This window comes from Semicossyphus pulcher, unplaced genomic scaffold (genome assembly GCF_022749685.1).
Source record: "Semicossyphus pulcher isolate SPU_LCO1_2020_fin unplaced genomic scaffold, fSemPul1.0.p SCAF_19, whole genome shotgun sequence".
Lineage (NCBI taxonomy): Eukaryota > Metazoa > Chordata > Actinopteri > Labriformes > Labridae > Semicossyphus > Semicossyphus pulcher.
This window is the reverse complement of record NW_027211692.1, coordinates 1,345,295-1,371,292: the sequence shown is the minus strand read 5'-3', so window position 1 is coordinate 1,371,292 and position 25,998 is coordinate 1,345,295. Positions and strand designations below refer to the sequence as shown.

General features: G+C 45.8%; 2 protein-coding genes across 2 annotated transcripts; one reads left to right on the top strand and one right to left on the bottom strand.

The window, feature by feature from the left end:
- The first annotated feature begins 419 nt into the window (after window positions 1-419).
- Window positions 420-11,753, top strand: LOC138597293 (protein IWS1 homolog). The gene is made up of 15 exons (XM_069668877.1): window positions 420-622; window positions 1,763-1,845; window positions 2,368-3,070; window positions 3,258-3,323; window positions 3,658-3,871; window positions 4,054-4,111; window positions 4,190-4,299; window positions 4,705-4,855; window positions 4,942-5,024; window positions 5,772-5,901; window positions 5,996-6,113; window positions 6,204-6,315; window positions 7,599-7,655; window positions 7,752-7,863; window positions 9,941-11,753. Exons 1-15 carry the CDS (start codon window positions 580-582, stop codon window positions 10,064-10,066), a joined length of 2,166 nt encoding a protein of 721 aa, XP_069524978.1. The 5' UTR covers window positions 420-579; the 3' UTR covers window positions 10,067-11,753.
- A 2,672-nt stretch (window positions 11,754-14,425) lies between these two features.
- ostn (osteocrin) lies at window positions 14,426-16,463 on the bottom strand. Its single transcript, XM_069669137.1, has 4 exons — window positions 16,371-16,463; window positions 14,930-15,159; window positions 14,608-14,753; window positions 14,426-14,530 (listed from the first exon to the last, which is right to left on the bottom strand). Exons 1-3 carry the CDS (start codon window positions 16,461-16,463, stop codon window positions 14,666-14,668), a joined length of 411 nt encoding a protein of 136 aa, XP_069525238.1. The 3' UTR covers window positions 14,426-14,530; window positions 14,608-14,665.
- Window positions 16,464-25,998: the final 9,535 nt, after the last annotated feature.

Here is a 25,998-nt window from a genome sequence, read left to right as displayed (position 1 = left end):
TGTGTAAATAAACAACGTTCTCATGCGATCAACTACCGTATTATGTTATGGTGTCAATGTGAAAATCAGAATCAGAAATACTTTATTTGTCCCCGGGGGGGAATTCGGGCGTTACAATTGCTCTGACACAGAGAGAAATATAATAAATATAAATAGAAGTAAGAAATATGTCAAGTATGTACAATATACAAAAAAAAATAAAGATACAATTTAATATATGAAAATGCTGAGATATTGGCTATATGGTGATTTAATTAAGTGAAATTAATTGTCACATTAGTTTGTGTGTACGTATTAACGGAAATACAGAGCTAAAAATCATCTTGTTGTGCTCATAAAGCATCAAAAAAGCTTTCTGGTACGTCATTGCCAGGCGACACCACATTTGCGCATGCGTATATGACGGCTGGAACCCCATTTTGGGTCTCTGGGCTACAGTAGCTAGCTAGCTGTTGCTGTTAGCTTTCACGCGTCGTTTCTTTGACCGGGTTTATTTTTCCCGCTTTGATATTAAAGTTGAGTAAACAGAGAAACAGTCCGGCGCACAGATCTGACTCTGAGTGTGTCTCTGTCTGAGAAATGGACGGAGAGGAGGACGACTTCATGTCCGGGAATCACTCCGGTAAATAACTGCTTATGCTTTGTTTCTTGTCCCACTAACAGGCTAACTCTTATCTAACGTTCGTCAGAAGTGGATCACAGGTTCATCGTTTGTTGGTAAACGTGACACACAGAAAGCTATTCAGCCTCTAAACTGCGCGGTGTCAAAGCGTGAATGTAAATGTTGGGCTCAGCAGCAGTATTGGTTAATATCAACCAGGAAATGTAACGTTAGCTTCATGATCAGAGGGCTGGTAGTGTTACATTCCCCCTTCTCCGTTATATGTTGCTTTACAAGTCTGTAACGGATGGTGTTATTTATGTTCCATAACTGTGAGGAAACCAGGGGCTTCTGTCAGTCTTGAATATAACATTAAATTGCCTCCTGGTGGACAGTCCCTAGCGGATTTAAATCCTCACTGTGATACAGTGAACATTGGATTATAAACCGAGACGCTTTGATATGAATGTTTCGATTGCGTGCGGAATTTAAGAGAAGACCCAAAGGTTATGTCTATTTACGTTTTCTCGTTATTTTATATAGCTTCTATACGCTACCTACTCGTCTACACGTTTTTTACATTGTGTTTGGTGCACAGATTGTATAACATCCTAAGAGCTTGTTTTCTAAGTAAATTTCACACTAAAATAGTTGATGTGTAGTCCTTGACCCGTGCATGAGACGACCAAGTCAAATTCCACCATTAAAAGCACGTCTCGGACCCAGTTCAGTTGCTGTAGATTCAGCCAGAGTCAGGTTTGTGCAGGGTCTTTCGGCAGCTCCAGGTACTTGATCCACAGAGCTTCACTCTCCCATCTCTGCTGTTTGTAGGCTGAATGAAAGAAATAGTCCATGCAAGGGAAAATAAAAACATGACAATAACCAGGTACTATCTGATTCAACAGAACTGAAAACCACAAACAACACTGTCTCTTTAATAACACTGTTCTCCCCATTTTTTTCTGTCTCTCTTCACTTACTGCCAAATGCAGGAAAGCGTGAATAACTGATAATAAATATCACATGTGACTGAACTGCAAAGCAGCCCAAGGGTCAAACTGAAGAACTTTGCAGGCGCAGGCTGCCATGTGACAGAAGCAACACATCATGTGTAACAATGTCACTAATGTGTGCGTCCCTCACCTGTTGTGTTTTTTGCAGATGACGGAGGCGGCACTCCAGTTCAGGACGAACACCAGGGGTCAGATGGCGAGGAGATGAGAAGCGACAGACATCAATCTGAGGTCAGACCGCTTCGATACCTGCTCTTCATGTCGCCTTTATTTATATATATATACATATATATATATATATATATATAAATATATACATATATATATACTGTGTATCTCTTCTACTTCAACGACAGTAAAATGTTTTACATGTTTCAGTATTTCCTCAAAGCTTTTCTTGTTCTTCATGAATTCTACAAACTCTGGTCTCAAATTAGAAACAATATAAAAAAGGAGAACAGTTGAACAGTTTACAGCTCATAGACATGCAGGAGGCTTCACTTTGCTTTAAAGGGTCACAGACAGAAGATTTGGACTTCAGTGACTGAAGCTGGTTGTTTTCTCTTTATGTATATCCACCTGCCCCAGATCTACGCGTCTATTTCTAAGTTACCTTGAGTTGCACCCATCAGCAGGCTGATCTCTGATGATCTCTTGATGCAGGACAGTTTTTCTGTGATGGTTCTTTTCCTTGAACACGCAGGTCATCCGGGTGTTTCTGTCTCACTGACCCACCTTTGTTTTTCTCAACAGGACGAGGGCAGCAACGACGAAGACGCCCCACACGCTATGGAGACCAGCAGGGCAGCCAGTGGCTCAGATAACGACGACCACAGAGGGGCCGACAGCGACTCTGAGGGCGAGGCTCCCAGGGGCCACCATGACAAAAGTGACTCAGAGACGGAGGCTCCTCGACCTGCTGACAGCGACGACAACTCTCCGGTCAAACGCAGGATGAGTGGGTCTGACAACGAGGAGTCGTCGCCCGTCAAACGCGGAGCTTCAGATAACGAGGAAGGAGGGTCGTCTCCCGTCAGACGCAGGGGGAGCAGTTCGGACATGGAGGAGGGGGAGCAGAGGCCCAAAGCGGCCGCAGACAGCGACTCAGAGAACGGGGATACCAAACCTGCGGCGTCCCCGGACCGCCGGCCAAACGCTGACAGTGACTCTGACACAGAGACGCCTGCCAGACGCAAGGCAGCACAGATAGACTCTGACGAGGAGGAGGAGAAACAGCAGGAGGCAGAAGAAGAAGGAGGAGGAGGAGGAGGAGGAGGAGGAGGAGGAGGAGGAGGAGGAGGAGGAGGATGGAAGGCTGTGATGCAGTCTGACAGTGAGGAGGAAGAGGAGGAGGAGGGTGGAAGGAGGAGGAAGGCTGCAGCAGGAAGTGATGAAGAGCAGCCGGAGGAGGAGAGGAGGCAGAGAGACGGCAGTGACGAGGAGGACGAGAAGCCAGGTACTGATCTCAGAGCAGCTCACAGACATCATCTCCGTTATTTGTGAGCTTCTTATAAAAACTGTGAGCTCCAATGAAACATGATACTTTAGCCGTCTTCTGTTCTCGGAGTGTTATTAAGGCTGAACCAGCATCTTGACGTGCGTTAGCATTCATTACTTTGTGTGCTCTTCTTTATTGTTTGTAGTGAAGAGGAAGAAGGCCATCCTGTCAGACAGTGAGGATGAGGATGAGGAGAAGGCAGACAAACCAGGTAAGGTGACAGCTGTTTGTCATCATCACTATCGCTGTGAATCATGGGAAATCTGTAAACACTTTTTAATGAGGCTAAATGAAGGACTGGACCAGGGGTCGCCAAAGGGCCCATTTCACTGCTAATTTAAACTCCAACTGAAATCAGATTTGGTCGTCCTAGAAACATCTCTTGTCACGCTGCAGGAGAGGAGGGAGTGCAGGTCAAAGAACACAAACTAGTGCTCCTGATGCTCTGCTGTCTGAACAAGAATTAAAACCTGCAGCAGCTTCAGTGTGAGAGAGTGGAGCAGAACATTCATGCAGTCACATCCGTCACGTGTTTATTCCCTCAGCAGTGAAGAGGAGTCGGGCCGTGTCCGATGATGAGAACTCGGACAGCGATGGGGGGTCGGGCGGTCCGGATAAGAGTCTGGCGGCCAAACTGAGAGAGCTCGGCTCGGACAGCGGCAGCGAGGACGACGAGAGGTTGAAGGCCACGGCGGGGAAGAAAGACGAGAAGGCGCTGTTTGGAAGTGACAGCGAATCAGGAGACGGAGATGAGGAGGAGTAAGTTCTGACCTCCTGTGTCGTACTAAAACCAGTCTGGACTCTGACCTGCCAGCGGGGCACACGTCTCTATATTCTAGCAGAGAGTCAAGTTTCCAAATATACTTTAATGTCACACCAATTTCACTTCAATCCAGAAGAGAATCTACCGCACGCTGAATGGCCTCTATTGTTTGTTCCAGGAAAATGATCGCAGACATCTTTGGAGAGTCAGGAGACGAAGAGGAGGAGGAGTTCACCGTGAGTAAAATCCTCCTGCTAACTGTTGGTTGTTTGATTCTAGTGTCTCTAACAAACTGTGTCGTCCTCCTCCTGCAGGGCTTCAACCAGGAGGACCTGGAGGCTGACAAGAAGGAGCCGAAGGAGAGACAGCAGCAGGTGGACGACGAGTCCGACTCTGACGAGGGAGTGGACCGCAGCGGCCAAGAGTAAGCAGCTCAGTCACACAAGTGTTCTGTTGCAGAAAAAAAGCAGAACATTTGAATAAATCCACTTTTGGGGTCTTTAAAAGTATCACAGAAACAGACACGATGAACACTGCATCCTCTCACCAGGCGTCAGGACACATCAGGAGTCTGCAGCTTTTGTACGTCTCGTCATTACTGGACCCAATTATGAGCTAACATTCCTTTAACCAGCACAATAAGAATACAAACATTTGCATCTTTATGGTAACAATAATTGTGCATTATTTATCAGCAAGCCTAGAAACACGATCAATCTTTTAAAACGAGCTTTGATTCCACCCAGCGTGCTGTCCTGGAGCTCCACGTTTCCAGATGAAAATAAAAATAGATTTATGACGATGCTTTGTGTTTCCTGTTTGTGTTCAGCACCAGCTTCATGTCTGACTTTGACGTGATGCTCGCACGGAGGAAAGCCATGAACAGCAAGAAGAGGCGGCACAGAGACGGAGGGACGTTCATCAGCGACGCAGACGACGTGGTCAGCGCCATGATCACCAAGATGAACGAGGCCGCAGAGGTCTGCCTGTCAAAATAAAAGCCTCTCTGAACGTTTATGGTGCTTCCTGTTTCCCTGTAATCCTGACTGTGTTTTTGTTTTAACAGGAGGACCGAACTCTGAACAGTCAGAAGAAACCAGCTCTGAAAAAGCTCACCCTGCTGCCACAGGTGGTCATGCACCTGAAGAAGTAAGAGCTCTGTTTATTCCTGTGTGATTTGAACCTCTCACCGCCTCATCACTCCTCCATCAGTCATCGTTACCTTCCTCCATTTCTTTTGGGGCTTTTAGAGGTGACGTGAAGCTTTTCACGTGTTTCATCACTTTGTGTTGTAAATGTATGAAAAAAGAAACCTTTGCGTCTCTCTTGGTTTCGTCCTCTGCAGACTGTTTCGATGTAAAAACAGACTTTATGCGTTCCCCCAGGCCCTGGAGATACAGGTGTGCTGATGCAGAGTCATAGAGTCGTAACCTGCAACCGACCACAGCGCAGAAGATCAACACGTGTTTATAAAGCAAAGCCTGTCCTGCAAAGCGGGAATATGTCCTCCCTTCTTTTGCTTTTGTTTGCAAGCTAACGCAGCAGAGAACTGTTGTGATTCTATTCATCCACACTCTCAGGGCTGAGCTGCATGGTCAACTGGCTAGCTTGACATTCGCACTTAACTTTACCAGCTAACGCTACACAGCAACCAATCCCAGATCCATGCAGCGTAGCTAACTTAAAGCTAGCCAAATTACTTCCCCAGCTAACGTGATCCTTGATGTTAACTAACTGATTTTAGCCAAAGGTCAATGATGTGGCTAACGGTACAAAGCGTAAGTTCAGGAACTGTTTGTTCTGCTGAGTGACACGCTGTCTCGTGTAGCCACGTAGCTCAGGCTGACTTCATCAAGCTCACCCGAGCTTTGGTTTGACGCCTTGTTTATCCCTCAGACAGGACTTAAAGGACACGTTCATCGACAGCGGTGTGATGTCTGCCATTAAAGAGTGGATCAGTCCTCTGCCAGACAAATCCCTGCCTGCTCTCAGAATCAGAGGAGAGCTCCTCAGGATCCTCCAGGAAGTGAGTACGATGCTGCTGTCGGCTGCAGGTCACACCTTCAGTCTCTGCTGTGTAAAGAGCAGAGTTCACTCCGTCTCTGTGTTTCCTCCTGCAGCTGCCCAGTGTGAGTCAGGAGACTCTGAAGCACAGCGGGATCGGACGAGCCGTCATGTTCCTGTACAAACATCCCAAAGAGTCCCGAGCCAACAAAGACCTCGCTCTCAAACTCATCAGTAAGACCCTCTCTTTGGAAAATGTGTTTCATTGATAGCTTGTCTTTTTTAAGGGTAATGAAAGACCTTGAATCTTCTCCGTCTGCACAGACGAGTGGTCGCGGCCGATCTTCGGCTTGACGTCTAACTATAAAGGGATGACGAGAGAGGAGCGTCAGCAGAGAGATCTGGACCAGCAGATGCCTCAGAGACGACGCCTGAGGTACGAACACCGCCCCAAACCCTCACCGTGTTGTGTGACAAATCTACACGGGCAAACAAAGACTCCCACGCTGTCTCAGTCCCAGTTATCTTTGTTTTAAAATGTGCTTGTAATGTTCGTCAGGTCTCAGTCAGCTCAAATCTCTCAGGTCCACCTGCTGTTTTCACGTCTGTTCTGCAGTGCCTCGTGTCTTTCTCTTCATCCTCCCTCACACATGTTGTGTTTTTCTTTTCCTCCTGTCGTTTCTTTTAAGCTGTACCTTCAGTTTTCTTCTGTCATTCCTCTCCATCCCTTCATTTCATCTCTCCCCCTCCTCCCCCCCCAGTCAGCCTCAGAAGGTGGAGAGGGCGGAGGAACCCGACGTCTTCTCTCCACCCATCAGGTTCAGTCACTAAATTGCATGGTTGCACTGCGAGTCCTGCCTGTAGACTGAGTTCTGCTCCAACAACAGACAGACTAGAGAAAGGGTTGAACTTCCTGTTAGTTTGGTTTCCTGTGGGCTCTTTGGTTGGAGCAGCCGGGTGTCTCTCTGCCTGTCACAAGCCTGAAGCTCGCCGTGTGTTAGGAACATAGTTTAGCTCTGATTGCTCAGTGTGGCCGTCACTCCTGCATCTTCAGACCTTTGACCTCAGCTTCACCACGGCAGACAAAATACATGTTCACCAGAATTTGGTGTATATCTATCTATGTATCATCTATATTTATTCACACTTCTTTTTAACAAGATAAATAATCTGCAGGTTTAAAGAGTTTACTGATGATAACAAAGCCTGAAGAAACCGGACGGGTCATAGGGAAAGATTTGGATGACCTGTGAGCGGACTGCTCGCTAAGTTTCCTCATCTTTGGAAGATAAAGAGTTAATTTTCACCGTCTGTTTGGTGCTCTTCAGCTCCACTCTTCATGCCTTGCAGTAGAAAGTGGGCGTGTACTTTGACATGATAAACAAAAGGTCAAAAGTTTAAGGTATTTGTAAGAAAAAGATCCGTTAAAAATGACTCAGCCGTCAGACGAGCTCAGACAGGTGAGTGTCCCTCCCGGTGCTTCCCTGCTGACGACGGTGCGAGGTATAGAAACGTGTAGCGGGGATCAGCTGAGGCGTTTTCTTCTTGTTACACTGAAACGCTGACTAACCGCTGTGAGGTGGAGAATGCTAATAATAGCATGGAGACTTCAGCAGGCTGTGGACGTTTTGCTGGATTCAAACTCTCATATGTCACTTCCTGTTCGTTCACCATGATATAAACCAAAGTGCCCCCCCTCCCCTCCTTCTCTCTGTGTAGCTCTGGAGGTCAGACGCCTCGGAGGGACCTGGAGAAACAGCTGACCGGGGAGGAGAAGTAAGTTAACCCGGCTGCTTGTTTTGATGTCTCAGTCACACACAAAGCACAGGGAGCATTATTACACCTGAACACCTCCCTGCCTCCTCCCTGCAGAGCTCTGCGGCCCGGTGACCCCGGCTTCTGTGCCAGGGCTCGGGTGCCGATGCCCTCCAACAAAGACTACGTCGTACGACCAAAGTGGAACGTGGAGATGGAGTCAAACAGGGTGAGTACACGGGGGGGTTGTTTTTGAAGGGTGAGGGTTAAATCTTAATGTCACTGAACACCAGATAGGCCTTAATATGAAGTTTATGAAGGGGGGGTCAAAGGTTAGACAAACAGACTCGTTCCTGGGATTATTTGGTTGAATAAATGTCTTAAACATGAATAAAAACAAAAATGTCTAATTCCTTATTCCCTTTATTTCATTGGTAATTGTCCAATTAATCAAAGAAGAGATTCCAATCAATTATCAACTTGATTGACTGGATTAAGTTCCATTTAAGCTTCCTGTAAGGCAGCAAAGACCTCTGAGTTTTACATTTGGAAGGATTAAAGATTCTGATTATTCTTATTGATCTTTTTTTACTCAGTTTCTTTTATGTCGTTATCGTCTCACAGTTTGTATATAAAAACATTCTTCTGTTAGTCCTCATATACCACGAAGGAGAAGTTGGCTCAGTCGCCTCCTGGTCACTGGAAGTCTGTTTTTAGGTATGTTAGGTATCTGTAAACAGGAAGTGATGTCATTGGCTGAGCTGTGATTGGTCCCCTGTAGAGCGGCTATAAGAAAGGCATCAGCCTGCTGGAGAAGCACAAGCGTCGCTTCGCTGAGCAGAGGAAAATCAACCGCCCGCAGGGAGCTGTCAAGATCAGCATAGAGGGAAACAGAATGCCCCTGTAGTTCCTGCTGTTGACCTGTGGGGGGCAGTAAGTCCTTGTGCATGGTGTGACAGCGTGCAGTGATGCTGCCATACACTGTGTATAAGAGTGGATTCAGCCCTGTATGGAAAGTAAAGCCCTTATAGACATGCCTTTAAACTAAAATGTTTCAATCTCTAGTTTCAAGTCTTCTTCAACTCAGCATGATGTTCATTTAGTCACTGATGCTCCCATTAGAGTCACACAGACCAGGAAGAGGGGAGGGGTTAGGGCGGGGCTACCTGTGATTGACAAGTTGCCACCATAGGGACCTTAAAAATGTCGTGTTCAGGGTTGAGCATTGAAAGATTCTCCGAGGAGTCGGCTGTGAATGTTTTCAGTTTGTACATTTTGTTTAAAGCCTGTTTTTAGCTCGCCAAAATTAACATGTGTACAAGTTACCTTACGTTATTGATGAACATTGCTAACAAGATAGCTGTAGCATTAGCTGATAAATTAAGGTTGGCTAACCATTAGCTCCACCCTCTCGTCCAAATATGGTCACTTCCAGCTCCAAAAAAACAAGATGGAGCCAAACTCTAAGGCTTTAAAACTGGTGGTCCACAAACGGGTGGATGACATCACGGGCTACTTTGACCTCTTCTTATATACAGTCTATGGAAGGTCCAACTGTGTGAGGATAGAGAGGCGGAGTTTTTGTACGGTAACACAAACAGACTAACTGATGGGCAGAGGTAGAGCAGCAGCTGCTGTGTCCTGTGAGCTTAAATCAGTGTTTTTCTGAATGGAGTCTGGTGTGTGTGCAGAGAGCGATGTGACGTCTGTGTGTGGTTAAAACAATCATCTTCCTCTGTAACAAAAAGGTCTATCTCTGTAGGGATCCTTTCTGTCATGTTGTCACACACTTAGAAGAACAATCTGAGCCTGTCAGTGGAAACAACAAGAACTTTTAGTGGACGACCTTTGACCCATCAAGGATTCTGTTGCAGCCATTACAGCCTGTTTCATTGCTGCCGGTCTCTGTATTATATACACAATGCTTTAATCATACATCTCTTTACCAGCAGTGGACGCAGATTACTAAACAAAAACATGGTGTGTTTGTGAGCAGGTGATGCAACAGTGAAGCTTCTAAGCTGCCTGTTATCTCTGAGGGTTTCAACTCTCCTCCGCATGACTCTGATGAAGTGAAGTGTGCCAAAGAGTGATGAAACACAGCTAAAAATATACTGCTTTTGTTCGAGCTGCTCACCAGTGAAATTTCACGGCAGTTATGTAACGTTTGAGATGCAGTAGAGTCACAGCAGAGATGTGTAGTGTTTCATCACCCTCAGAGGATGTTAAAACAGTCCTGAACATGTTAGCAGCTTTTCCAGCTTCCTTTTTGTTTTTATCTGATGTGTGTGTGTTTCTTCCTGCAGGGCCCGATGAAGAAGGGAATGTCCCGCGTTGATAAACAGATGCGTAGGTTTGCTGATATCCGCCGCCTGACGAAGCCGGGTCACGCTGTCAAAATCAGCGTGGAAGGCAACAGGATGCCGCTCTGATTTTAACCTCCATAGGATTTATTCACTTTTTTTTTCTTTTTAATGTGTTGCTCCTGAACATACCCACAATTCCCCTGACCTTTAACCCCTCCTCAGGTCCAGCTCTGCCTTACCGAAGGGCTGACGTCAGATTGTGATATCTGCTGTAAACAGAATCTACAGGAACTCATCTGGACTTTGGGCAAAAAACATCAAGTCTTCTCAAAAATGATCCGTAGAACACAAATAACTGCCATAAATGTTAGCTTCATTAGCACTAGCTGCAAACAAAGTGGATCCACAGTGTAATTTAATGCTACGATTATGTTAGCGTTCCCTCAACGCTAAGTTATGTTAGCAGTCAGCTGACGTCGAGGTAAAACTAATGTAAGTCCATAATATTAGCTAATGTTAGCTTTACCACCAAGCCATTTCAGATAGCTACAGTTAGCACTCAGCTACATTAGTTATATCTCAAAACTAGCAACAGCTACCACATTAGCTTATACTATCAGTTAGCATTGTTTGCCTGATCCCAAAACTAGCTAACGTATGGTAGCAGTCCACAGCATAAACATTAGCTCCGAACTAGCTGGATCCACAATAATGATAAATGTTAGCATTGTGCTAGCATTACCTCAGAGTTAAGTTATGTTGGCAGTCAGGTGACATGGAGGTTAAACAAATGTTAGTTCGTAATGTTAGCTAATATTTGCCTAACCAGGCCTTTTCAGTTAGCTAAAGTTAGCAGTCAGCTACATTAGTTATATCTCAAAACTAGCAACAGCTACGACATTAGCTTATACTATCAGTCATGTATGCTTGCCTGGTGTTATGTTTGTTTTGCCTGAAGTCCGTGATTCTAGCTAATGTTAGCAGTCAGGTGACTTGAAGGTAAACAAATGTTAGTCCATAATATTAGCTAATGTTAGCTTTACCACCAAGCCATTTCAGAGAGCTAGCAGTCAGCTACGTTAGCTATATCTCAGACTTAGTATCAGTTAGCTATCTTAGCATTATCCCCAAGTTAACCATCTTATGTTAGCAGAATGCTACATTAGCACAGCTCCAAACCAACTGGATTCTCAATGTTAACTAATATTTGCAGTTTGTTAGCGTTCCCTCCAAGACTGCTAATTAGCGATCATGTTTGTCTACTGTTACGGAGTTGGAGATAATGTTAGCATCAGCTGTGTTACTTATGTCTTATAACTCACACTTCCCTTATTCTTCAGGTAAAAGTGACATGACCAAGAAGTGCCTCCATGAGAGCTAGAACAACAGATAGCTGAGGGAAATGATTACGTGATACATGTTACGTGTTGTTCACCCTGTTTGTCAAACAGAAATCTGACATCGTTGATCATTTGAGAGAAACTTTAATTTTTTTGCCCAAAGTGTCAAATTTCAAGTTTTTCAAAACTTCTGAGTCTTTGATTTGAGGACAGAATCTCCCCCCCCGCCCTCTTTGTTTCTGAATGTGCAGGTGTTCTGCTCGCAGGCCGGACACACCTCCTCCTCAGTCCTTTTTGTCCCCTCTCTGCTCCCGTAGCGGCTGTACAGAAGTCTGTAAACTGTGTTCAGGGCTGAGTTCACACAGGTAACACGCTGACTCTGAAGAATCAGTGTGTTACCTGTGTGGATCAGCACGTCTGTGTGCACTGTTCTGGATCAGATGATACTTTTCTTAATAAAGACTCAACAGAAACTCACCTCTGCGCTCTGAACTCTGTTTTAAATTAGCGGGACACACGTTTCAGATGTTAGTTAATGCTCAACTTGAGTGACAGCTTGTGTCACATTTGACCTTCAGAACAAAACAGACGCTCTCCCGGTGACGTTAATGAACTCTTTATTTGCACAATTTAACTTCAGGCAGTAAGAAGCATTAAAGAACAGTCAGTGTAACAGGACTGAACGCAGACGGGAACTAAGTTTTCATTTTGACCTCACACTGGCGAAGTCTCACTGCAGCAGCGTGTCGTTCTGGACTCTTTAAATCACATTTATGGGTCACGTCATACAGAAACATTGTGCTGACGCAGCGCTCACAGTGTGGACCTGAACCAGATTTCAGAGGCTGCTGACAGGAAGTTTTCACGAGGAAAAACAACACAAGCAGCACACACTGTGAAGGCGTATTCTTCCACTAATATCAGACGTCTTCAACTGTTTCTGTTTGATGTTTGTATTTTAACTTGAGCTACAGCCTGAACTGGTGCATCTGTGTTACAATGTTGTTTTGTGAGGGTAACGGCCGTTACATTGCCCTCTTCAAAGACACCAGACTCCATTGATTAGAACACAGGAGCTGCTGATACCAGCGCCTCTATCAGTCACTGTGTTTATATTGTGGTGTGACTTAAGTGTTATTAATAGTTAGTTCAGAACAACACAGTATTTGAGTAACGCACAATAACACAATAAAGATCTAACCACTTGAACAATCTGAGCCTGTCAGTGGAAACAACAAGAACTTTTAGTGGACGACCTTTGACCCATCAAGGATTATGTTGCAGCCATTACAGCCTGTTTCACTGCTGCAGGATGAACACATCTACTGGAGACAAGTGAGAAGTTTTTGTACCTTTTAGTCATTAAGAAATATAAAATATGTAAGAATTTCCCTTTTTAAGATTGTAAGATGCAGTTCAGCTTATGGCCACAAGGTGCTGCTCAAGGAAACCACAGTGAGTTGAGGATAATGAGGAATAAACTCACTGGACTGAACGTTAAACCCCGATGATGGTGACTTCATCGCTCAGCTTCTCATGTGTTTATAATGTTAAAGTGAAGAAGGTGCAGTTCTTCTTCACTCGGAGGCCCGGTGCAGTGAAAGCTTGTCGTCCTGCCGCAGACAGACCTGTTACACTGCTGGAAACAAACAAACTACGAGGCAGAAACTCAAGTCAAGTCGTGTCGGATCAGTTACAGCGTCGAGGCGGCAGACGTCTCCAGTCAGAGTCACAGGAAGGGGAGGGGAGTGATGCTGCATTCAGGTGATACCTCGATAAACTGCAAGAAAGCTGCATCCAAATGATGTAAAGAGACTTACAGCAGGCGAAACGTCTGAGATGAATGTGACCAAATATTTGTGAAATGAAATGTTTCTAAAACGGGATTAATTTGTGTTCAGATGAAACTGACGTATGGAGGCTAAAGTCCTCGACACATCGGCCACAGGTTCGATTCCCTTTGCTGCTGCTCCTCGGCCCTTTGCTGCATGTTACCCCCACTCTCTTCTCCCATTATTTCCTGACTGTCTCCAGGTTTCCTATCAATAAAGGCCAAAAGAGTTAGACATCTTTAGACGGACACATGTTTAACCACCTGAACCGACTCATTGTGTCTACCAGGAAGTTAAATGTGAATCTGTAGAACTTAAATTGACAAAATTTGACTTTTCAGTTCTTTGTCAAATGGACGGTGGCAGACGTTGACGTAGCGATGACTCCCACAGCCAGTGGTGGCTGAGCTAACTGCTAAAACCCCTTCCACAGCTACCTGCAAACGCCTTCTTCACCGTCGCATTGAACTTAAAGACACTTGGAGAGTTGGCTGTTGGAGTAGAAGTATCTTTTTTAAGTATGTTTCTTGCTAGCCAAAATTAGCATTTAGTATCACAGTTAATATAAATTACAGATGCACCTTGCTAATCAAGCATAAGCTAGCATGCTTCCTTACTCCACACCAGCTCCTTTTGTCCAAATATGGTCACTTCTGGTTTGCTTGTTAACCTCGTACACGTGACTCTACTGATTGTCGTCATATTATTAAAATGAAATTGATTTCACTGTGAAATTTCACAAAAGAAGCCGAAGCTCTAAAATTACACCTGAATGTTCAAAATAAATCAGGAGCTGTGATCAAAGACTTCAGAGGATTTCAGATTCTTTAAATTCATTTAAAAAAGGTAAAAATACAACAAAGTTTTGATTTCTGATGTTTTGTATTCAAATGAACCAGATTGTAATTCAAAACCTGCAGCAAAAACGTGCTTATTTTAGATGACGATAGTTAATTCAAGATAAAAACGTGCGTACAGTCTGAGTGATTCGGCTTCCTGGAGGCTGAAATACAAAACCACTAACCCTGTGGAGCCTAAACGAAACCGCTGTCACAGTATTTTAGAGGAGAAGTTTTTCTTTCAGGTGTTCGAGTTCGTTGGAGGATTTAACAGAATCCAAAGGCAGGTTTTGAATGTGACCTCAGCCTGTTTGAGGTTCATTATTAAGACTTCCTGCAGTAATCGTTCCATCAAACCGATCACGTGTCACGATCGTTGCTTTGGTCCTTGGTTCTCGGATGTGTGCAATAAATTACCAAGCAGCACCTGAATGCACCATCATTAAACATTCATTGCTGTGTGGGGTGTTGGGGGTTTAAGGTGGATGATTGGTAGGTGATTGGCGGGTGGTGGGCGTGGCTCAGCAGGTGACTGGCGGCAGGTGATTGGCTGTGTTTCATGCATGTGTGGTGATTCCTCTGCAGAGAGAAAAAGTCTTCAGTCAGGTGATTTAAAGGGATATTTCAGTGTTTTTAAGTGATCTGCAGTGCAGTACCTGTCCAGAGGAGGGCGCTGTAGAAAGGGGGCGGGCTGTCAGAAGGAAGGGGTGTGGCCTATCCTCGACTGTTTGGTAAACGGCTCATCCCAATCCTGTCGATGGGAGGCGGATTGGCTCGTCGACGTGGCAAATCAGCGACTTTGCTACAAACACAGACAGGAAGTAAAAAAGGGAGTCGTTTTATTCAACACAACTTTATTTAAAAACACGTCCCAGAGCTCGAGCGATATGGGATTCTTCAGAGTCTGTTTAAGAGCAGAGAAGTGAAGTTATTCATATTGTTAATATTATTTTATTATCACACATCCTGTCGTCCCACCTCTGCTTGTTTGTCGCCTGTTTGGTTTCCATGGAGCTGACTGACAGGCGGTCCAGTGGGGCGTTGTTTCCAGGGAAACTCCTCTTCCTCTTTGGCTCCATGACGTCATTCTCCATCCTCACCAGGTCGTCAAATCGCAGCAGCTTCGCCGTTAGCTCCTCGCCGGCCTTCACCCCTCTGAGACGAGGCCGAAGGGCCGCCGGAGATCTCAACAGCAGCCCGTCTACATGCTGGGAGACGAGGACAGGAGGGGTTAGGGTTCAATATCAACACAAGTTAGGCTCTTACTGACTAACAGGTACAAGGTTTGGAAGTGCCCCAAAACAACAAGAACTTTTAGTGGACGACCTCTGACCCATCAAGGATTATGCTGCAGCCGTTACAGCCAGTTTCACTGCTGCAGGATGAACACATCTACTGGAACAAATAAAAACGTTTTTGTACCTTAAAAACAGCCGTTCATCTTTTACACTCTTACAGTCACGTTGGACGAACGCGGCTCCTGCTCCTCCTCCACATCTTATTTTCTATAGGGGAGTCTCCATATGGAAAATATTGACCTCGGCAGAGAGCGGCCACCCTGCTCCCTGGCTCCACCTCGCCTGGTGTTTTCATACGTCAGGACTCCATGTTGTGAATCTTCTCTTACATCACGACCCTGACAGCGAGCGCGCTCTCACTTCCTGTCCGCCTGCTGCCTCTGATGAGTCACACGATCAGATTTCATCCAGACTAAACAGAAAACAGCTTCAGGCTGGTGTCCCTGCAGGCCGTCACACCTCGGAGCTTTGCTTTGGCCCTCGCTCTGATGTCACATCACCTGATATCAGGTCAGGGGCCCTCTGAGGGAGGGGCCGTTTGTGTTGGCCCTCGGGATGATTTGATAGGAAACAATCTGATGCTGATTCTGCTGCGTCAGGAGAGGACGTCAGGAGCTGCCAACAGTTTGGCCACAATCCAGAGCACTCAGATCATCAGCTAGCAGAGTAAAAGTCCTGATATCACCGAAACCTTCTGCTGCAGAGAGAACTCATCGTGCAGTTCAGTCTTTCATATTACTGGATTTAATGCATTAAGGTGTTTATTGCAGCTGGTACCTGTGGAGCTCATTTTGGTTTAAACTACAATAACACAGCATTAATGACGAGCTAATAAAGTTTGTTTTGTGACTAAAGCTGACTGAAGACTGTTGGAGTCAAACAGAAACAGCTTTCTGCATTGCTGTGCTTCAGTTGATTTACGTCGTTGCTTTAAACTTTTGTAAAGAAGATCGTCCACAGAATGAGCGTTTACCTGAGTGAATGTGAGCTTAAGACAGAACCGTGAGAGATTAAATCCTGTGATGACCCAGAACACTTTAAGAGCCCTGAAAGCCTCCATAACACCACCATGATGCAGTCTCTCTGCGTGTGTGTGCGTGTGTGTGCGTGTGTGTTCTTACCTGAGGCTGCTGCTGGAGTCTGAAGCCGTCGCTGCAGTGGAGCAGAGTGATGGAGAGCAGGCAGCAGATCAGCAAACAGCCGCAGAACTGCATCTGAAACAACGACAGGAAACAACAGAGGTCCGAGCTCAATGTGAGACACCTGTGTGATACTGTGAAACATTCACTGATCATAAGTCTGACGTCGCAGGAGGAACTCGACGTGGAACCTTCTGTTTGCTTCAGATGACCTGAGTCTCTGCGTTTTGACGTGTGCTGCAGCTGTCTTTAGAAACATGTACTCTTCATGCAGGATGCAAACAGGTGCAATAAACTACTTTCTCATAACATTTTAACCCTCTTGCACAAACTTGATCGAGTCTGTGAAGCTAAATATTAATGAAGAAACAGAAACATGTTCGGCTGAGCTCGCTGCAGACGTGCACGGCGGTTTCATCAGCGTGACGGAGGAGCTTTCCTACGTAGGACATCAGGCGGTCGTGGCGTGCTGTATTTGACCTACTAAATCTTTTTCTGACATATTAAATAGTATGGACGCTGGAGTATTGGAACACACCCTGTTCGCTTCCTGGATGTCTAAGTCTCCCAGCTGCACCTGAAGCTTCATTAAGAAACTCAGAGGTCAGAGGTCACAGCAACCAACACACGTGAGCTGTGTCCCAAACCAATGCTGTATACACTTTGGTTCTGAACATGGAACTCTTACAGCTACAGACTGGTTATAACTGATCTGAAATGTAAAGCTGGCCCGTCTCACCTGAGGAAACACCTGAGGAAACGCCTGAGGAAACGCCTGAGGAAACACCTGAGGAAACGCCTGAGGAAATGCCTGAGGAAACGCCTGAGGAAACGCCTGAGGAAACACCTGAGGAAACGCCTGAGGAAACGCCTGAGGAAATGCCTGAGGAAACGCCTGAGGAAACGCCTGAGGAAACGCCTGAGGAAACGCCTGAGGAAATGCCTGAGGAAACACCTGAGGAAACACCTGAGGAAACGCCTGAGGAAACACCTGAGGAAATGCCTGAGGAAACGCCTGAGGAAATGCCTGAGGAAACACCTGAGGAAACGCCTGAGGAAACGCCTGAGGAAACGCCTGAGGAAACGCCTGAGGAAACACCTGAGGAAACACCTGAGGAAACACCTGAGGAAACGCCTGAGGAAACGCCTGAGGAAATGCCTGAGGAAACACCTGTTCTAAGTGTTCTGTGTTCGATGGGGCGGGCGGGTTTCATTTTCAGGGTTCAAACAATGTTTCAGACTTTTTGAGGCTCATGTTTGAGTCTGTTGATTCCTCCTGAGCGACTTCACACCTCAGCTGTTGGAGAAATGCTTTTCAAACTAAACAGTTCATGTATGTAAAATGAGATTACGTGTGCTACATAGTTTTCTCTCGCTCAGAGAGATGCTAAATGACGATTCACTGTTTGACAGCTCTGCCCAAGATGAATGGTGCTACGTATTCTCGAACATACTGAACAAACATATTCTATGATTCTTACAACAATATTTATTTCTCTCTTTGATAAATATTAACCACAAATGAGTTGAAAAACCGCCCGCACATTGGTGCAGTGGTTAGCGCTGTCGCCTCACAGCTAGAAGGTTCCTGGTTCGAGTCCCGGCTCAGATGTAGTGGGCCTTCCTGTGTGGAGTCTGCATGTTCTCCCCGTGCATGCGTTGGTTCCCTCCGGGTCTCCGGCTTCCTCCCACAGTCCGAACACATGCTCGTTAGGTTCACTGGCAACTCTAAATTCCCCATCGGTGTGAGTGTGAGCGTGAAGGTTGTCTGTCTCTGTGTGTCAGCCCTGTGATTGATCCGGGTGTAACCCCGCCTCTTGCCCAACGTCTGCTGGGATAGGGGCTGCTGCCCCCCCGTGACCCTGACCAGGATCAGCGGCGTGGATGATGGTCTGAGTCTGAGTCTCTGCAGCGTTGATCAGGAAGATCGTCTGCTTACTTTTCAGATCACTTCTCATCAATGTTCAAAGATGTGGTTATCTGTGATCTTACGATCGTATATCACTGCAGATAAAACACAGAAAGTGTTTTCATTCTGACCCCGACCTGGGAATGACTGAAACAGCAGAAATGACACTTCTCTCTGACAGAGTAAAGTACCAAAGAAAGAAATCAGCACGCGTTTTAATTTGAAAGGTTCCGAGTGTAGTTCCTGTTTAAACACCAAAGCACAACTTCTTTATGCACGATGACACAAAACATCTCCACGCATCGATAAACCTCTCTCAGGCCGTTTAACCGACTCCCAAAGCTTCTTTCATTTCTTTACAGCTGTGAGCAGGTCCTCCATTTTTCTTATGCAATGCATTGTGGGACAGAAGTGTCCATCAACAGAGCACTCGACAATGTAGCTCATTTTAGTGGGAATATTCCGTTTAAAGTTGACGCAGTTTGTTTCCAGTGTTTCAAAGCTGTCTCCTATTGTATGGAACTTTTGCAAACACACACACACACACACACACACACACACACAAACACACACATGCACACACACACACACACACACACACACACACACACACAGCGGACACTTTTAGCTGAGGGGTGAAGTGTATTGTCCAGCAACATCGGCTAATTTTAGCATTTTCCATCCCTCCAAATAAACGTCTTTGGACCGTCACATGCACACTCACTGACGTGCACGCCCCTGCATTCCCCCCGGCACACACACACACACACACACACACACACACACACACACACACACACACACACACACACACACAGAAACACACCTAAACTGAAGCAAACACACACACAGCAACACTTGTTAACGTCAAACACATTCTTAATGAAGCACAAACATGCACACGTACAAAATCAAACACACACACACACACACACACACACACACACACACACACACACACAAGGTGAACTTTCCCACCACTGCTGATGCTGACGTCCTGCAGCTCTCATTCATGCACATGTGAGGACATAACACACACACACACACACACACACACACACACACACACACACTGCAAATTCTTCCATTCACAAAAATACCCCGTGTTTCCTCCCTGCAGCAGACTGGACATCACCTTCAACATCAGCTGAACTCAACATATCACACTCCTTCATGAAACAAGCTGCTCCTGTTTCCTTTGCAAACCTAAACAAACAAGGTGTTTGCATGTTCACCTGTTTGAAACTTGAATTTCTTTCACTAAAAAAAGACTCACTGACACGAAAAATCTCTTTTGTTCCTGGCAGAGGAAACAACAGGAGACAGACCACACAAATACAGAAAAGAATGTACACAAATATCAGCCAAGAAACAACATCAAAAACAATAGAAGAGTTGTATTACACCATAAAATAAATAAAAACAAATCAGAAGGAATCTTTTTAAAACAAACATCTGCAGCCAGAAGGAAGATTCAACAGCTTCTGCAGCAAAGTCTCCTCATTTTCAAGTTTTTGTTCAGCAAGAGAAAGAAAGGTGCAGAAACCATGTCGGGTCTCAGTTTGTGAAAAACACACAGAATAAGATGCACGAATAGATGATTTAAAAAACAGGGTGGGAAACGAAAGTGTTTGATCCTGGTTAGTGTTCACTTTGCATCACGTCAGAATCTGATGAAAAGTCGAAACACAGAGATACAAATACAATCACCTGCTGAAAACTGAAGGATTTTGCACCTGCAGGAGTCTGAAACTGAGCAAACCTGCACACACACACACACACACACACACTCACACACACACACTCACACACACACACACACACACACACACTCACACAGGTCCGTACCTTCAGCCTGGAGTGGAGTCTCTGTGAGGAGGAGGAGGAGGGAGTCTGTCCTGCTGCGTCGTCTCTTCTGTCTTTCTGTGTCTTCACGTCAGGTTTTATAGCAGCTGCCCGGGAATCTCCTGTCCAATCAGCAGCTTCCGCTCCTGTGACATCACTTCCTGTGCCCCCCCAAACCAAACTCTTTTCCACTGTATGTGTGTGACATGTCATCATCAGGACCATTACCTGTTAATGAAAGCTCCTGGGAGCAATCACGCCTCACCTCCTCCTCTTGAACCCTTCTCTCCTTCCTCACCTCCTACCACATTTCCTCTCCTCTCTTTTCCTGCTGCACGTCAAACCGGGCACTCATTTAACGGGGTCCTTGTGTTTTATTTTAAACTGGTTTCATGGTTTACTGCTGAAAACATCTCTGATTCTATACATTCACATTTGTTGGCTGTTGAGGTTGAAAACAACCGAGCCAATCAGAGCTTTGTAGGCGGGATTAAGGACATCACCTGACTCAGCAGAAAGGGTACCCTGACACCGACGCTAAAGGTTGCCTTAAACAGTCACCTAACGGTACTAATAAAGAGATGCTGAAGGGTAACTAAGAACACATAAGGAGTTAGGGATGAGCATTATTAGGATTATATTGATAACGGTATTTATCAATGCTCTTATTGATACTACTCTCCATTAGGGTGTCTGATAATGTACCCCTGGTGTTCAGGGCTGTGGTCCTCTCCCAGCAGTAACAACAGTTAACATTAACAGTAAATGTAAAAGTAACAATCATCAGAAATGTAAACATTGATAAATGTTTTGTTCTGTAAATCTTTTACAGTAACCATGGCGACAGCTCTGTGACATTCTGCGGGCTGTATTCCTCGTTCAGCGATGGAGGATGGGTTTAACTTCTGACTTCTGCTAACGTTCCAGCAGATGAAGCTGCGGCTGCTCAAGCTGTCTATGGATTAAAATGGAACATAACTTAGAAGTGCTAATAACCGAAGCTAGCTTACAACAGTGACTGAATAACTACAGGCTTACTGAGTTTCAGCTGCATGTTTACTTTGGCTAATCCCATCTGTAGCATCGCTATCAGAGCCACTGGGACTCAGAGGCTGCACTGAGAACATATTAGCAGTAATGCTAGTTACGGTGTTAGCATTAGCCGCTTTGCTAAAGCAGTCAAACATGCTGAACTGCTTCAGATTTATAGAGTTGAACTTGTAAGTGTTTTGTGAGGCTGCTGGTGTTCCCCCTTTAGACTCTTTTTTAACATAAATTACAGGAAGATCCAGCAGAGTTAAATTTGGTGGAGTCCAAACTATCGAACGCTTTGCTCCGTCCGCCGTCTAGACCTACTAGACTTTCTCCAGCAGGAGGCCACAACAATGCAACGTCACAGCCTGACGCAGGTAGTTTCATCATCACAAGGGGACGGATGTCAGCTACGTTAGGACGAAATGACTGAATGAAAACGACTTTAAATAAGACTGAATGTTATCGTTAAATACCGATAGGAGCACTGTTTGTCCATGAGCTTGTCGGTACTTTTGGTATTGACCAATCACATTCCAGTACAAAAAGCCCATCCCAACTGAGGAGCATCCTAAAACAGCCACAGGTAACCGGAAGCCGTCACCAAACACCAAAGGGCACCTTGAAACAGCAGGGGAGGATTCAGGGCGGGGCTACCTGTGATTAATAAGTTGCTAACATGTAATGACCTTTTAAAAAACAAAAGGTGGAGACAACCAGGGTCCAAAGTCCAGTAAAGAGCTTATTTTGATTATGATTTAGTTGATTATTCCAAACTTATTTAAATTGATCATTTTTTCCGAATGGGAATGGAAGACTCTGATTCCAGACCTTCGTGACAGGTTTGGACCACCCCTCAGTCTAATCTACCTGCAGCCTCTCACTTCCTGTCCCGGTTAGAGTATAATTGGCCCATGTTCTCGTATTTAACACACGACTATAAACCTCTGATCCGTCTCTGTCCTGCGTTAAACTCTGAGTTGATTCCTCTCTCAGTTTTTTCTGTTTGTGTTGCTGTTGCCAGGGAGACCACGGCCATGCCAACAACAAGGCCCTCTCCCGTAGTTGCTGTATCCCTCTGGGGACGCATGACCTCCGCTCCGTCCCTCCGTTCATCCTTCAGTCCATTCATTCAGGACGGAGGATTGGGTCATTGAGAAAACACACCTGGGTTAATAATAGTAATGACACTGCAGCTAACACGCTAATAATGACGGAAAAACCCCTCTGACCGCTCGCCCTTTAATTAGTGACGACCTTCCCTGATGGAGGTGACGTCATGTTACCCCCCCGACCACCCCCAACTCACCCTTACCTCTCTGCTGCTATGGGAACAGAGTACATGGGTTTGAATACAGGTAGGTAGAGGATAGATCGATTATTGGTCGATTGCCAGGAAAACATCCAAAGAAAGGCACCATCCTCTTCATCAGATTCTGGACCACCTCAGCTGGCTCCTGTTGACACGTCTCTACTCCGAGTCCCTTCCAGGTGTCTGAGCTTCACACCCAATCTTAAAGCCTGAGCCGAGACATCTTAAGGAGGAACTCTTTTGGGCTGCTGGTGTCTTCAATGTCCTTCTTTTGGTCACTACCAGAGCTCACCCGAGAGACAGAACAAAAAGATCCCCAGCTAAAATATCCTGGAATAGCAGCGTTACTGAGATAAAAACCTGTTGTCATATTGTATCAGCTCTGAACGCGGTCAGCTGTGTTAGCCCGTGTCTCTGTGTTTTGACTTGGCCGCTGTGGCTTGACGGGAACCAGGAGAGGTTAAACTCATGGTAAAGTTTAAACTAACAGAACCGGCTATTAAGGTAGGTGATTGAAAGAGCAACAGGTGAGTCATGACTTTGGCTCTGGGTATTTTTGGGCATTAAATTTGGACCAGCGTCCTCCTTAACATCACCGCAGCAACAGGGACAACACAATCGGCCGTTGTAACAGCCAAGGAGAGGACCTGTGGAGCCAACATGGCTGACAAAATGCTGGGGCAAAAAGCAGCATCCTGACCACAGGTAAGTCCTGGATGGCCTCTCATGAAGGTGATCATTTACTTCACCAAGATTAAAGGTTTAAAGATTTTTCAACAACTTAACTATGTTTTTGAAATTTGGTGTTGCAATCTTCTCCAGAGGATGAAACCTATTCCTGGCATGTACTGACTTACTATTGGTGACATGAGGTCGCTGGTAACCAAGTGATCCTGGAACCCATCGCTCTCGTCTGACAGTGGCATATCTTCTGGGAGCAACGGCCAACTTTTCAAGGCTCCCGGTGTAGCCAGCGGTACGACATGAAGGACTTCCGACTTCCTTTTCTTTGTGTTGCATTGTTTACAGCCCGACCAGCAACTTCAGAAGCAACAATGGAGTTGTAGAAGAAGAGTCTCAGAAGACGCCAATGGGAGCGTGGATGTTATTAGGTGGATTAAGTTCTGCAGTTTTTCCTGCATATGCCAAAGCCTGCTGATACGTGATTGGTCAGTACTACTCGGACTACGTCAGCCAGTAACCTGCTTTATATCAGCGGCATAACGAAGTTCGGCTGTTACGCAGCCTTTGCCTTTTTACATTGAACCAAGCAAGGCCGGCATAAAGCCGCCCAAGAGTGTGTTATTACACAGCCTTCCGGCGTTGCTGAGGCAAATGGTGCTGCCATGTAAACAACAAGCACGAGCTTCACTTACACAGACATGGCGCCTCGTTCGGCCCTGCTCTGTTACTACCTCTGATGCCGGCTCAGACGACCACGCTCCATCATTCAGCCTCCGTTTTACACAAAAGACGAGGTGTAACAGAGGCGTATCATCCCGCCTTGACCTGGCAGTGTAAAAGGGGCTGGTGATACAACTCTGACCCCCAGGTCTAGATGAGGTCTGATGGATGCTCCTCTAAATCAGTCTTAAAGGGAGATTCTTACTTACAGTGGGGTAACCAAAAACTCCACTCACTTCACCGTCTATAGTTCATGATAAAAGCAGACGGTTCAGCCTGTGCTCAGTCCAAATAAAGAAGATGTCAGTTCTCTTAGAGGAAAAGAGTTGCTCGTTTGTTTCCATGCAGGATCTGACCCATAAACCCTCCGGTCCCGGTCCTGTCAGTCCTGCGTCCTGCTGACTCTGCAGTCATGGTGTAAAGCTCTGCTTGGCGATCACACCTGATGATTCACAGAGGTCAGATGACTCACATCTTGTGAGAGAAGCTTCTCTCGGCCAAATCAAGCCTGAAGGATTCCCCTGGATATTCCCCACCGTCCTCCGTCTCTCGCCTCCGGCTCTTCCCAGTTTCACTGTTTTCTCAGTCTGTTTCACACTGAAAACTGAGATTTAACTTTGGGCTTCAGATCTGACTGGCCAACACAACACTGTGTGGAAGAGTTCTGGTTTTATTGAGCATACAGCATATCAGCAAACTCCCACTGTACGCTACCTGCTCAGCACCAAACGTCAAACAGACAAAAGAGCAAGCAATGTTATAAAATCGATTGTTTTCTGCAGAGTCGACACAATCTGATTAAGCTACTCTCAGTGTGAACTGAGACTTGGCTGTTGGTTAATATTCTCCTTCTGTCAGTCCTAATTTGAAGAATATCTTGCAGTGAAAAGGAAGAGAGCTGAACCTTGCCGAAGTGCCTTTCAGCACCACGCTGACCTCCTGCATGCTCTTTCAGTCTCTCTGCTCGTCTCTTCCTTGTGCCTTCACAGCTCTGTGACCTGATGCGAACAACAGACGGAAACAAACATAATGAAGTCTCTGCAGACGGGGGAGCGCTTGTTTTGTGCGTCTGTGATAATGAAAGCTGCAGGACGCTGGACAGGCCGACGGAAAAGGACAAATTAATTTAACACACACAGTCAGAGGGGTTTATTGCGGGGTGGAGGGGGTGGTGGCTGTGTGGGAAAGAGGGATTCCCAGTTTCCAGAGTCTCTAACCTGCCGGAGCTCCCTCAAACGTCCCTTTAAATGTTTCCGTCAAGACTTCCCGGTTGTGACCGGGAGTCGACCTGTCCCACTCACCCACACCTGTGATACCCATCAGCTGCTGCCTCTCTGCTGACACCAGCACTGCTCAAACTAAAGGGACATTTCACCCAAAACAACAGCTTCATGTTTGAGATCTGTGGACGTAGTGGTACCACCAAAGAGAAGTATACAATTAAAGAAAGTATACAACAATAAAAGCAACCCCTTAGTTTCTGATGTTAACTATCATGTAGGGTAGAACGTGTGTCGTTATCTGAACACATTTCCATGGCAACTTAATGATTTGTCGAAAGGTGAGCAATCATTGTGAGGTTCACTGATTGCTCAGTAGATTAAACTAGTCAGGATGTATTCGGGATTCTGGCTGGGAATGAAACGTACATTGTAAAGAGTACATTCACTAAGACGTGCTGACGACAACCAGGGGCGGATCCATACTTTCTTTGACTGGGGTGGCCCAACTGGGGCACTGACTTATGCATGGGGGCATGAAGTATGTGTCCACACACACACACATTCAAATCCATCCATCCACTCTCCCCAGCAACATTTTCCAGCTCCTCCTGGAGATATTCCAGGCCAATCAGGAGATATGATCCCTCCCAGTTGGACGTGCCCGGACAACCTCCACAGGGAGAAAATGTGCCACATTGAAATGAAAGACAGCTACTAGCAGCCTGTTGCAACACAGCCCAAATAGTTCATTTTAAGTCCCGCCTCTGACAAGGCAAATAGCCAATCATACTTAAGGATTTTGGGGTGGCACTTGGGGTGGCCAATCAGATATCAAGGGGGGGACCCTGGCCACCCCTCTGGATCCGCCCCTGACGACAACAGAAC

Bases quoted from the DNA above. Each gene is read 5' to 3' on its own strand.
- LOC138597293 (XM_069668877.1), top strand. From the start codon at position 580: ATGGACGGAGAGGAGGACGACTTCATGTCCGGGAATCACTCCG. The intron at 3,324-3,657 runs GTAAGGTGACAG...TTATTCCCTCAG, and splicing joins GGAGAAGGCAGACAAACCAG to CAGTGAAGAGGAGTCGGGCC. The intron at 6,316-7,598 runs GTACGAACACCG...CTCTCTGTGTAG, and splicing joins CCTCAGAGACGACGCCTGAG to CTCTGGAGGTCAGACGCCTC.
- ostn (XM_069669137.1), bottom strand. From the start codon at position 16,463: ATGCAGTTCTGCGGCTGTTTGCTGATCTGCTGCCTGCTCTCCATCACT. The intron at 15,160-16,370 runs GTAAGAACACAC...CTCGTCTCCCAG, and splicing joins GACTCCAGCAGCAGCCTCAG to CATGTAGACGGGCTGCTGTT. The intron at 14,754-14,929 runs GTGGGACGACAG...CTGTGTTTGTAG, and splicing joins CAGGCGACAAACAAGCAGAG to CAAAGTCGCTGATTTGCCAC.